The following is a 14,077-nucleotide window of genomic DNA, read 5'->3' as shown; positions in this document are numbered from 1 at the left end:
GATATACCTGGTAATGTTTATCGTTGTTTTATTCTATGGCAGTTGTTTTGTGCTTGGGCTGATTTGGGAGAAAGTCGTGACAGTTCCTTAGCCTGCATTATTTGTGTAAAGTGCACCCGTGTCACACTTACTCCTGAAGGATGGCCATCTCCAGGACACAGAGAGACTGTCTTTCATACAATGGTCAAAAAGAAAAAAAACAGAATCACATTTTATCCCCTTTTTCGCCTCTCATATTTAAATGCTTGTCCAGAAAGAAACTGCGCTTCAGAATCTGAGCACCAGTTTGTGTTGCTGCGTTTTTATTTTTCTCTGAAGTGTTTATCAAACTGACCTAAATTGCAATGATTTGTGCTTTATGCGTTGCCTTGCACAAATAATTTTGGGGCGGGAACAGGGGGTTAGGGGGACTAGATAAGATAATCCGTTGTGAAGCAATCCTCCTCAGCCCTTGTTTGTGTCTGCCATTGGACCTTTGTACCCAATATGTTTGCATTTAATTAAACAAAGCACACAAGTTTGCATCACTCCATGGCTATCAATATCACATCTGAATTGATTACCTTCCGCTCTGATGTGAAAAGACATAAAACGGTAGCTTCCTTCAAACTAATTAAAAACTGCAATGGGTCAGAATGACTAATATGATTTTAAGGCAATGTACACATAATTACCTGGGGACCTGAGCACCGGCAGGACGGTGCCCATTAATCTAGCGCTCTCTGTCAGTCCAGACTGACTGACTGCAGCGCAGGCAGACCTGTCAAAGATAAAAGAGAGGAAAAAAAGAAATCTCGGCATTGTTAACCAAAGCTATCCGTAGCTTTATTCACCTTAGAGCTTGTAGTTTCTCTAGCACGCGTCTGCCTCAGGGATAGTCTTAATATAATTTGTTTCTATTTATTAATCCTGTATGTAAACAGAACCTTATCAGACCCTGTGTTGGTGAAGTCGGTATATTCCATCAAGCAAATATTTTTTTTCCTGTGCCTAAATTTAATATTACTCGGATGCAGACTGATTTATTGAAGACACGCACTTGTCTTCTGTACACTTAGGCCCACTCCCACTGGCCATGAACATCACTTAATGTGGTTGGCAAGAGAAATATTTAAATGTAAACCAAAATCAAAGTGTAATCTACGTGATGTTGTTTATGTTAGTGCTGAAAAAGACTGAGGTTCTGGCTTGCTGATTGTGTCTGGACAGATAAGTCGGCTCTGGCTGAGCGCTCATTTTCTGCTCGAACATGAGGAAAAGGCATCCGTAGTAAAAATCTGGTCCTGGTCTCCATGCGCTTACCGTTAGTCCTCTTACCAAGGAGAATCCATATCACATCCAGAACTAGCAGGAGTAAAAGACAATATTCAGTCCTGCAGTGCATTACTGAATTGCGTGAATATCCAACACGCTGATAATGGGTCAAGCATTTGGCTCTCTGCATACATAAAGAAATGACACTGATTCATTGGCAAGTAGGCAAAGATTGGGGTGAAAAGAGGCAAAGCTTTGAGTTTGACTTTGTGGTAGTATTACAAAAGATTGTGGTACACCTCGAGCAAATAAAGGTAAAAGAAACCAAGGGCTGAAGCTGGTGGAGGAGCTGGGAATGAAAAGCTGTCGTCCTGTTATTGCCTTACCCATCTCCCAAGTGCTCTCTCCTTCTTCGGCTTCCATCTGCTCTTCCCCTCCTTTTTAATATCAAGTTATTTCCGTTTTATTGCTGTACTTCAATTACTTTTGGCAATGACATTAAATTCTTCCCCTTGCTGAGAGGGTTATAATTACATATTGCATTTTGGAGATGAAGAACTAAAAAAGGCACCCAATTCTTTCTTTTTTTTTTCTTAAAAAAAAAATCATTTCACAAGTGGGATTCCGAATTTTATGATAGTATTGCATTTAAATGTTTACATGTTGAGTTGTTGCTAACCTGTTCCCTGCCTCTCCATAACAATTATGAGAAGACAAATGAACAAGGCGTAATGAAAAAAATGTGAATTTTCTGTGACAAGATATGTCCATGTACATTTTGTTATACATGAATTTTGCAGTTAGAAGCTTGTGCGTTTTTCTCTTCTAATAGGGAATTCTTGTTCAGTTCATGTTTTCCATCTGTTTCCAGTGCTAATTAGTGTAGGGCTTGCTTACTTGTGGCTGAATTGTTATTGTAAGCTGCTGCTACCTTGAAAGGCAAGCGGGTGTGGGTGTCTTTTGCCAAGTGAACCACCTCAAGTTTAGACAACGGTGCTACTAATGTTTACTTGGTCTTTTTTTATTATTTAAAGCTGCCTCACAGTCAACTGAAAATCATCTGTCTCCTCCTCACCTCCGTGCTCCCAGTCAATTTGGCGCGCTAAGTCTCACTCGCCGGTAATGTATTCGGTTGACATTCTGCCGCATTATTACCTCCCGATATTGTTTCTTGTACTGACATTCCGCTCGAATATTAAACTTGTCTGTTGATGCAGGCTGTTGGTACAGAGTGACATTTCTCAGCGACAGGTAAACTGTCAGCTTGCTTTCGTTGGTAAGGTCAAGCTGCCGACTGTTAGCGCGTGGAACATGGAACAGCGTACGGTCATCTGCAGCTCTGTAACTGGGGAGGCTGGACTGACTCAGAGAGAGGCAAAACACCCATTATATACCAAGTACTTGGGTGGAATTTGCGGTGCTGTTTTTGTCTTCACTTTGAGGCCGGTCCGCCCAGTCTGTGCTGCCTGTTATGCTGTTTTAGAGCAGTATTTATTAATATTTTTTTGTCATGAATACTGTAACTGCTCAAACAAGTTATTTTACTCTCACTCTTATCTCACTACAATTGAGGGCTCACTCACGCAAGTGGAAGGACAGGAGGCTAGTGCTTCAGGAGTCTGTGGTGAAAGGTCAGCCCTTTTACAGAAATACACGTGGGAGTCAAATGGACAATTGCTAATTGTCAGCTGTGGCCATCTTTCTTTTTTGTTTTTAGCGTTCTCCAGAGGAAGTGAAAGTGAATGACCCAGAGAAATTAGGGCTGTGGGGATTTCCCCTTAATTGAAATGCAGTTTGGGATTGCCTTGAGATATAAATCTTATATATTGACATATACTCTATATATATATATATATATATATATATATAATCCCCCCCCCCATGTCAATCATTTTACAGAGAACATTAACAAATATATATATATACACACAATGCCCCCCCATCACCACCCACCTTCCCATATGGCAGTTCAAGTTAAATTGAAAGGAAGTAATGGAACCCATATGCAAGCAGAAACCAAATGTAACAGAAAAAAACATTTAAAAACTTGCCAATTTATCTTGATCCATCCAGCTGTCTAGCTGGCACCATTCTGTTAGCTAGCTAACTAGATATATTCTTAAGTTCATGATTATAATCATATAACCAGCCAGCTATTGGCAACCTGACTAAAATGTTCATTGTTTCTTGCTACATTTGTAATCATAGTCATTACATTACATTACATTTATTTGGCAGACGCTTTTATCCAAAGCGACATACAAAAGTGCATTTCATGGTCATGGACAACTACAAAACACAGGTGCAAAACAACATAGTCAACTGTCGAATGTCATTAAGACCTTGCTTTAGCATGTCCTGTAAGGTAGTGGTCATGGAGTGAAGGAGAACTGAAACTATATGAAACCATTTCCTGTGTGATATTTGAAAACTTTTCTGGTAAAAATAGCCGGTAGAACCCTGTAATTCGAAGCTCTGGAATTTTCACCATTGACAAAATGTACTGTGGATCATGTGTAGTGTATTTTAAGTACAGACCTTTGCTATTTCTCTAGAAAATAAAATACAACAGGAGCCCCACCAACACAAAGTTATCAAATTAAAAAATAATATTATCGGCAAATTTGCACTGTTTAATGAATTTGGATGTAATTGCTAAAATGTGCATTTCACCAATTTTATGTGCCAGCAAGATATTTTAATGGCAGACATGTCAGCACATGCCTGAGTTAGACCATTTGTTTACATTAATTCAGTTTCTTTGTGTTAGCTGTTTTAATCTGTGTTGATTAATCTACACACTGTTCTTGACGGTTCTAATTTAAATTGGCAGCAAACCACTGTACATTTTGTTGCCATACTGCAGTGATGTCCTGTGTTTTCTGAACAATTTGGAAACAAATGTTAATTGTACATTAGTATTATAATGATTGCTTATCTACGGTCACTATTGTATTCCTGCTTTGCTTTACTACTATGCACAGACCCATATTATGGGAAACAAATATGCTACCACTTTATTATTATGTTGCTCTAGTAAGGGTAAACAATGTGTGTTGCTTAAAGCACTTGTCCATTGAATGAACAATCACTTTTTATTACAGAGTAAACCATTTCAACTTTGCACAAGCCACAGTGACTAATATTTTAACTCCTTAATCACCATTTAACACATCATAATAGATTTACAACAAATACCTGAAGTGTTTTTAGATTTAATTGTGCGGAACCTATAGGGTATAATATACTGAAGAGCAAGTTCTACTGTAGCAGTTGAAATTGCCAGTGTTTGTTGCTCTTGTTGCTCCCTAAGTATTACAGACAAATTGGGAAACAACTGCACTATTTAATGGCTTTATTTATAAAATAAATATATAATACAATTTCTCATTTTAAATGTGTTTTTCCTGGAGTATGTAATATTTATTTTATTGTATTGAGACCGTTGGGAGTATAGTCGGAGGCAGGCTACCAGTTTCTTTGAACAGAAAGTCTCTTGCTCTTTAAGAAGCTCCTGCCTCCTACCCAGGCACCAGATTTCAGACCACAGCTTTCCCTAGTTCTTGGCTTTGTGCTCCAAGCTTATAGAATAACATTGACTGTTTTGACTGTTTGATTGGATCTGGAAAAGTCTTGTTTGATTGAACTACATATGCCCTTAAAGTGCATTTCATTAAATCTAAAAGGTAGTACCTTAGATTGTGAGCCTGACAAGTGAGGCTGCATTTCAGATAATCTCATGCCCTGCCCTTCCTCTCTCCATAGTCTTCACCAGTCCCTGTCCCAGGAGGCCAGCCTGAAGGAGCAGTTTGACTCCACGCTCAATGCCAATTCTGAGGCCTTGCACACCCAGGAGGGCCAGCTCACCCAGGACACTCTTCACCAAGAGCAGCTTATGGCCCAAATCCAGGCCCTGGCTTCAGAGCACCAAAGCACACAGGCCCAACTCAAGCTTGCTCGGGAGGCCGAGAAGGAAGCCAGTGAGAAAGTTCAAAAGTGAGTCCCTCCCTAGTTTTGTCAAACCCCCTCCCCCATTCAGCCTCCTCCTTTCTTGAAAGGATTTGCTGATGACAGAATGCTCCATTTTTATTTGTTTTTCACTTTCCGTTTTTTTTTTTTTTTTTTTTGTCTCTCCTGAACACTATTGAATTCGGGCATCAAAGTCTGTTTTACACTGTTCTCAAGCTTGGCTATTGTCCTGCTCCTCTTTCAGCCTCTTGGTTTTGTTACTTTAACAGTCACTCCTTGACCAGCTGTGCAGGAGGCTCTGACATCCCCCCCCCCAGCTAATAAAACACTTTGTAAGGTCCTGGAGCCATATTGCCTTTTACATGCTGTTAAGGCACAGAGGCAGGCCCCCCAGCCTGCTACAATCATCTGACAAGCGGGGGTCACTCTTCACGTGGAAGAGTCACGGCAGCAGCCTGGACAGCGGCAGTAGACCTCACCAGTCTGTATAAACAGTGGCGCTCTTTTATTGTCTCCGACTTCGTTTGATGGGGATGGGCACAAAGGATTGTGGGATTCTTTTTGCCCGTAGTCGCTTTCTCTCAGCAGAGCAGCAGAAATTCCCTCTATTGCTTGGCTGCGGGTCAGGCAATAGTGTGAGAAAGGTTCATCTGGAGTTCAGCTTCCAGGGTGGAGTTTCTCACAGACTGAGGGGTCTGAATCTCCACTGAAGGTTTCTTCGCTGAAATGCTTCAGTTTCTCCAATGTTTCAGAAAGCCTTGCTTGAATATCTTATGCAAACACACTGGCTGGACCAGAACAGTGGTCAGAAACAAAAAAAAAGTGAGAGGGAAAGTGTCAAGGGAGACCAGTTTCCAAGTACACAAAGTTCAACTGTAGTTTATCTGAATTCTACATTGTGGTGAAAAGGGGCGCCATCAGATCAAACAAGAGCTTGCTTGTATGTTTGGTTTCATTTGTACACAAATACGGTAGCCTTGAGAGTTTATTTTCGATAGTGAACTGCCCTTTTTTTCCTGGTAGAAGGTGAGAACCAGAAAAGTATTTTTTTCTTTCCTCACAGAGGTAAAGGAACCCTGGCTGGACCTGTTGGTTCATTGGGCTTCCACTTATCCTTAAATCTGCGACGAGCTGACTTCATACATAAGCTCGCCCTCTGAATATCAATCACTATTCTCCGGGCACCAGAAGTTAGCAACCGGTTATGAGTTTAAGACCAATACCACACGGTATTATATCTGTACCCTGTAGTGGCTTTTTGTTAAGAAAGTAAACCAGCTTTGGCAAAGCATAGTCACTGCTGTACTGGTAGTACACTGCAGTTATCTACCATGCCCAAGACTTACCACCTATCTCCACATGCCCCTGTCTACTCATCTTCCCCTGCCCCCTTCACCCCTAACTGCCCCTACCTATACTCCTCTCCTCCTCCATCCCTAACTGCCCCTTTCTGTACTCCTCTCCCCCTCCACCCCTAACTACCCCTACCTGCACTCCTCTCCCCCTCCACCCCTGACTACCCCTACCTGCACTCCTCTCCCCCTCCACCCCTAACTACCCCTATCTGCACTCCTCTCCCCCTCTGTTCTGCCCCTACTTGCACTCCTCTCCCCCTCCACCCCTAACTGCCCCTACATCTTGTCCTCTGCCTCTCCACCCCTAACTGCCCCTACCTCTTCTCCTCTCCCCCTCCACCCCTAACTACCCCTACCTCTACTCATCTCCCCCTCTGCCTCTAACTTGCCCCTACCTCTACTCATGCTCCCCTCTGCCTCTAACTACCCCTGTCTCTACTCTCTCCCCCCCCCCCACCCCCCCTAACTGCCCCTGCCTCTGCAGATCTGGCCCCTCCCCCAGTCTGAGTGTGTGGTTGTCTGGGCAGCCTCCCAGCCCCGCGGCTCCCACAGCCACACAGGGGCTCCCCATGCAAAGCAAACAAGCCCTCAGCCCGACGCGCCGGCTCTTCTGTTTGCGCGCTGAATTAGCGGGTGGGCGGGCGGGCGGGGCGGGGCGGGGGTAGGGACGGTTCACAAGCGCTCAGAAGCCTCTTCCCACAGGTTGGGAATCAAAATAGGGAGAGCTCTGGTATTGTATTAAAGGGTCCTTTCTAATGGGTATCTGTCCCGCACCCCCCTCCTCTCTGAGCGTCTGAGTGCACGCCCAGCCCTCAGTAGTCCGTCTGTAAAGACTCCACTGTGCCTGCAGACACGCAGCACGCTGAGAAATGTATTTTGAGTGAAAAGGCTCATTTAATACCTCAAGTAACCGGGTGGGAGTCTTACTGTTTTTGGAAGGGCTGGGACGTTGGAGGTCGGGGTGCTAATAAAGGCAACACACACACACACACGTCATTCGCACCCCACGCCGCCGCGAGACCGTCCGTCATCGCAGGACCCGCGACGGGACGGACGCGCAGCGTGCCGCCCGCCGGGCCGCGCAGCCCCTCGCCGTCCAAACCGCCTCCGCCGCCGTGTTTGCGCAGACGCCCCCGAGTCTCTCGCCCCCCCGGGCTCGTCCCGAGAAGAGGCCGGGATCTGCGGTGAGCCAGCTCCGGCTTCCCGAAGCCAAGCGGAGTTCCGCAGAAACGCTCGGCCTCGAGGAATGTCGGGGATTTACGCCGGAGGAACATAAGAAAGCTGTCGCCGTGCTTACTGGCGGTAGATGAGCTTTAATGAGCCTACGCTGGTGACATGCGCGTGCTTTCCGTTTAGCGTTTAGCGCGCGCTCTCATCCGGGGGACGTTAGGGGCTCCGCGCTCGCCGAGCGTCTGGGCTGCCGCGCTTTGACGAGCAGCTGCGCTCAGCGCTGGCCTCGGAGCGGGAGCCGGCCTCGTTCGCGGGTTTGGGCCCCCGGCGGCCCCCTGTAGAAAAGCGGAGCCTCGCAGGGGGGCGGGCGCGGTCACGACCGGGACAGACTTTTCCCAGAATCGGGAGGTTCCCGGCGGGGCGGTGGCGGGGCAGGGATCAGAGACCCTCGCACCCCTGCGCGAGCTGACCCCGTGGTGGAGCGCGGCGGGCTGGGGGGGACGGGCCCCGAGGGCTGCCCCCCTGAGGCTCCGGGAAGCGGCTCTGACGCGGACCCCCGTCGCACGGCGGTGAGAAGAATGCGGGGGGAGCCGGCGCTGCCGGCCGGCGGGAGGAAGCGGGCCGGCGGCGCGGGAATGTGGCACCCGGGTGCCAGCGCCGCCGCTCCGCCGACCGAGGGCCTGAGCTGAATGTCTAATGACCCGCCCGATCAAACTTGGCCGTGGGAAGGGACACAAAGGCCCTTTTCATCGGGGAGCGGGCCGCAGATGGGCCCCGGCGGGCCTGCCTGTCGTATCCCATCATGCCTCGCTCTCTCTGAGCCACTTGCGTGGGCTTATAATGGCACAGCCCTCAGTTTTTAACCACCTGTTTATCTCCTTACATGCATGACGCTGAAAACTCATCTCCTCACCGTTGGTTTTTTGTGGACCTGAAGGTGATATTGATTTGGTTCATTATCAGTTATGCCTTTAATTAAAAGGGCATCATTGAGGGCATAAGAGATATATGAGATTAGGCAGCTATTAATGGCTTTTTGTTGCAAGGATTTCTGCCATTAAATTTAATCTCCTGTTTTACAGTTGTATTATTTGCATTCACTATTATCGTAAAAAATGACTCTCAAGGTCTAAATGAATTTATTATGAAGGAAAAAAGGTATTGCAGCACCCTTACTGTCACAGTCACTCAAGCAGCTGTCCTGGCTATTCTGAGTCACCTGTAGTAAAATCTTGGTAAGTCTCATGCAGTCCAGTAATAACGGACTGCAGTATGAATATCAAAAAGGCGCAATGAAACACTGATATATTTAATGTTCTGCCGAAAATATGCCGTTGTTTAGCATTAATGCATAATCTGTGTTTACTCTGAATTATTCCAGCTATAATTGTTGGTTTTGCGACACGCTGAATTCTTAATCAGGATTTGTACATTTCCCAACTCCTCCCTGGCGTGTCTGTTTAGGGTTTACTGCCCCCTCAGTAAACAGTGTTCTCCAAATCCCCCCTCCCACTGCCACCACACCAGCACACCTTGGACAGCCATGCTGCAGAGTCTGGACCTTGTAATTGTGTGTGTGTGTATGTGTGTGTGTGAGAAACAGGCTGAGGAATATATATCGAGGACCAGAAGGATTGCGTATTTCATGTATGGTGTGTGTGTGTTTGTGTGTTTGTGTGTGTGGATGTGTGCTTGAGAGAGGGAGACAGTTTGTATGTGGACCCTGGGTTTGTGTGTGCGCATGTATGTGTGCGTGTGTGTGCATGCCCGTATGTACTTGTGTGTGCATGTGTGTGTGCCTGCATGCACGTCTGTGTGCATGTATGCGTGTGCGTATGTGTGTGCATCCATGCGTGTGTGCATGTGGGCGTGAGTGTGTGCGCGTGCGTGCATGTACATGTCAGTGGGTGGGGCTATCCCACTGTCCATTGTCAGCAGACCTGTGTATTCAGTGTGGTTGACCTTTGCTAAATACTAGTCTCTTTGGCCTGTTTCTCTCCCCCCTGCCAACAGCCCTGAGTCCATTCTAAACTATTCCACAACAAGCTGAGGTTACAGCACTGCCACCCCAGGCCTGCTGGCCCCTGTGTGCACAGTATAGTTTGTCGCTGATAGATCAATACAGCCATGCTGTACTGCAGAAACTTCCATGTGCAGGGCAACAGCTGGAGGCAAACTGCAAACCAACACCTCGGTCAGGGAGCTCCTGAGAAGGGGGGGCGGGGGGGGGGGGGGGCAGTTCCTTTCCAGTGCTTTTGTTTTTCCTATCATCTGCAGCCAAGCCCTGCTGATACTGTATAACACTGCCTTCTGACTGACTAGCAGTGGGCTTTTTGCGATCTGTGTCCCCCTTCAAGGTTTTTGTACAAAGCGAATAGTTCCGGTCATAGAGCACTTCTTTATGTGCCAATTCATATTCCTGCTGTATTTCTTATTTAATCTTATTTTGTCATATTATTTAATCGGAAGGTTCGTCCCTTTTTATGTTTTTTTTTTTTTTTTTTTAATCCAATTGGTGGAGGGGGAAAAACATACGTGACCGTGTAGCTAAAATATAGTTTTATTGACTTTCTTGGAACGACAAAAACGAATATATACAAGTGTTTGTAAATTGTTTTAATTTTGTTTGTAATCACCCCGGTTTCTGGCATTCTAGAACTGCAGTTCCCTTTTTGTGTTGCCGCTCCCGAACAACATGAAATGTATCTTTGAAATGTAACAACAATGTGGTTGGTCCTTGGAGTTAGATTATTACTTTCAGTTAGTCTTACTTTTTTTGTCATTTTGATTTGCCAAATTTGTAAATAATGGAAGTGTTTAAAAAAGAAATGCTTTAACACTTTTTTTAACACTCTGATTTCAATTAACGTGCGTACATATCTTAGTTCTAATGTTTAGTTTTATATGACGCATCAGAACTACCTGCTGTATCTTCACGACGTGCCACAACTCTTGTCGTTGCCCTTGTTGTTTTTGGTTCTTTACCCTACCCGGGGAAATTGCACTAAATAGAATTTAGTCTAGTCCAGTTATTAGTATTTCAAAATGTATTTTAATAGGGGAAAATGATAGAAGCAGTGATACAAGCAAAAGCACAGGAATCTTCACAAATAAACTCGTCTGAACTTCTCTTCTGAGCGATGCTTTATGAAGCGTCCTACACTTCCAGCCTATCTACAGGCTATGGTAGGCTACTTGTTAATTAGGTTACTATCAGTGAAAGAATGGAGACGTATTTAAGAGCTCATCTCAGGTCCCTCGTTCATCCCTCCACACTTGAATTTCAAACGGATATTTCCATGTTCATCTACAGCACGGTGGGAGGTGTAAAGCAATGTTTTAAATGAACAAAATTGTTCGAAGAAGGAGTTATCATCAATCGGATGATCACCGACTTTGTAACGTTGCACGTTTAATCGTGTCGTGCAGAGACGCGTTGTTTTTGTAGAAGGCGTAATCCACGTAATTTATTTTTTATACTGTAGGCCAATGATTCCTTTTGGCGAACAGCGGCAGCTGGTAGTCCAAGTGCATTCCGGTAATAGACTTTTCAATCTGGAAGACTATATCCAATTGAATTTAGCATTTGTAACACCATTTAAATATTTGGTATAAAAACCGTCTTGCATTTTTATTTTTATTTATTTTTTATTTGACTAAACCTCATTTACACAAATTTTCACAAAAAGCGAATGAATCGTTAGCCCACCGTTAGACGCCGTTACATCTGCGTAGATGTGTCACATTGTGCCCTTCATGGAAACGTAAATCAAACGATGAGGCCTCCGTACAGCGTTGAAGCATGTATGGTTATATCTTTGATCATGTGCAAAATCGTATTACAAATCTTTAGGCTATTTGTGTTACACGTGGTACCTTTAAGATGTCTGTTCACATTTTATATTAAGCAACCCCAAGAAAGGGTTTAAAGGAAGTTTGTTTGTTTGTTTGTTTGTTTTCTTCCATTTTGAACCTCAAAGACATGCCTATCAATATTAAAGATAGGCCTATCAATATTATTTGCAGAAACTTCTCAGAGTCTGCCGTGGGCACACAACCCGTCTTCCCGAGGACCATTCTTTAATGAATCATTTTCAGCTATTATTTGCTTCCAGCTACGAAATAATGGCTCATCTCAGCTCACTCCGAGAACATTCTCACATTTTCTTCTTCGGAACAAGTCATTTGATTTGTCATTTGGTGTCTATAATATGTTTTAAAGGCATGTAGTCTAATAGTGTGGATGGCCTGAGACCCAAATCCTACTGTTGCCTGCCTCCTGACAATGTCTGTACACAGATCTCTCCATCGTATTTCTCTCACTCTCCTTGCATCCCTTCGTTTCAGACTGGAGAGACTGGTGGAGGTACTGAGGAAGAAAGTGGGGACCGGCAGCGTCAGGACGGTGATCTGAAGGCGAAGAGGTCGGCTCCGGAGCGATCCGGCCGGCCACATCTGGCGACCAGGCTGCCGCGTTTAACACTGTGTAAACACCCCAGCCTTAACTCGGCAAACAGTTGTTAGAAGTGCAGCACTCAACCCACATTCCAAGCCCAGATCAAACCGAATCATAAATGTTTAACCACTCGGTTGCTGCGCGTGCTACACTGCCACTGTTATTTCCTGAATTGCTTATTACATTAGATTATATCATTATTTTAAAAAATGTTTTCGCTGTTGTTTGTCATCTGGCATTGGGTACTACTGGTATAGGCCTGATGTTAGGGAATTCGCCGTCTGTCACCCTGACCTGTTTTGACACGTTATCCATTATGATCATCACATTTATTGGATTATCTTGACGGAGATTTGTCCCGTATCTCGTTCACTTTTAAATGGTAAAGCTGCTGGAGCTCAACCCGGTGGCTTTCTCCGGTCACACTCAGTGTTAAATCATTATTTTATTTACTGATATGTTCGCTTTTACCAACGAACAAGGGAACATGACTGATAAAACTCTGCCAACGACGATAGGCCTACGACCCTTGCATTGATGGGACAATATACTTCGCTGTCTGGTCTATCTTTTCAAAAGTGAAATTTTTTTTTTGATTCAGTCAATCTTATTTTCTCTATACGTACATGTTTAGTGTGTTTTTGTTTGTGTTTTTAAGCAATGTAATAAAACACCCGTTACAAAAACATGATTTTATCTGCCGTTTGCTTTTTTTAAAAAAAGTTTCACATACTTTACTTCTGTGAATTGAGGGCAGGGCGTTTGGATTGACTATAGATACGAACGGACTTTCTCTGTATATCTTTGGTCTTCAGTCCAAAGCAGTGGCAGTAAACGCGTGTATGCTATAGCTAAACCAATTTTCACCTCGGAGTGCGATTAACATCGAATTAATGATAAAGCAGTGTCTGCATGATACTATTTGTATTTATCTAAAGCAGTTTATAAGGGCCCTTATTCGGAGTTTAGGAGGAAATTCCTTCTCTTAATTCTGCAAAATTCAGATTTAATTTAAGATACGCGTGGTTGTATTTGGTACTGTCTTCTAGTCAAATATTTTTGGAAAATATTAAGCGTAGTTATGATTTTAGATCATTGTTTTTCCGCCGGGGATTAATATGTAGCATAATAGCTTTTTTTTTGTTGCTATAGTCTACCTTAGTTTTATTAAGAATTGTCCTCGTCTAGGCTACTACACACTTTCTTTCAAGTGAATCTTTAAGGTCATAATTAGCCATTTTTGCCCCAATTGTGTTTACGATAATAATACAGCTATAGGCTACATCAATAATTACCAAAGTCATGTCCTGCCATGTTGTGGACGCCTCAGCTTATGTTCAAGACGGCTCTGTCGGATAATTTTCAGTGCTTTGTTAAATATTTGGAAGATTCACCATTTTTTCTTTGATCACTTTACTAAGTGAGGGTAGGCTGTTGTAGGAATCCATCCTCCTTTGGAAGGCAATGTTGGCTCTCTCTCTCCCCCCCCCCCCCCCCCCTCCACTTTGCATATTGATAATTTATAAACAGAACGAGGGCCAAAGAGATCAGGCAACCTTTGCCGACGACGAAATACTAAACAATCATTTCCGCATCGTTTACAGTTTCTTTTGTGGTATCGATGAGTTCACCCTCAAGCGCCCCATCGCGTCCTTCAAAAAGCATGCCAATATAGCAAGGTGTGTAGCAGCAGATGATCGATTATGTACTCAGAATGTGGTGGGTGCACTGCTCTGCTCAAGTTGGCGTTTGAAGGAAAAAGGGGGGGGGGGGGGGTGTACTAGGCGGGACCCGCCGCTGAGTTTCCCCTCCCCTTCAATAGAGCTGGACACTATTACAAGCTTGTCGATTCCACCTCCATTCGTAACCGTGG

General features: G+C 44.4%; 1 protein-coding gene across 7 annotated transcripts in view; it reads left to right on the top strand.

Moving 5' to 3' along the window:
* Window positions 1–12,895, top strand: part of mipol1 (mirror-image polydactyly 1) — a 98,552-nt gene extending 85,657 nt beyond the window's left edge. For all 7 annotated transcript variants that reach the window (XM_035431066.1, XM_035431230.1, XM_035431308.1 and 4 more), the window contains 2 exons: window positions 5,020–5,250; window positions 12,096–12,895. In XM_035431066.1, coding sequence (XP_035286957.1) covers window positions 5,020–5,250; window positions 12,096–12,162 — 298 coding nt within the window. In that variant the 3' untranslated portion in view covers window positions 12,163–12,895. The remainder of the gene's footprint in view (window positions 1–5,019; window positions 5,251–12,095) is intronic.
* Window positions 12,896–14,077: the final 1,182 nt, after the last annotated feature.

Source organism: Anguilla anguilla, chromosome 1 (genome assembly GCF_013347855.1).
Source record: "Anguilla anguilla isolate fAngAng1 chromosome 1, fAngAng1.pri, whole genome shotgun sequence".
Lineage (NCBI taxonomy): Eukaryota > Metazoa > Chordata > Actinopteri > Anguilliformes > Anguillidae > Anguilla > Anguilla anguilla.
This window is presented reverse-complemented; position numbering and strand designations above follow the sequence as displayed.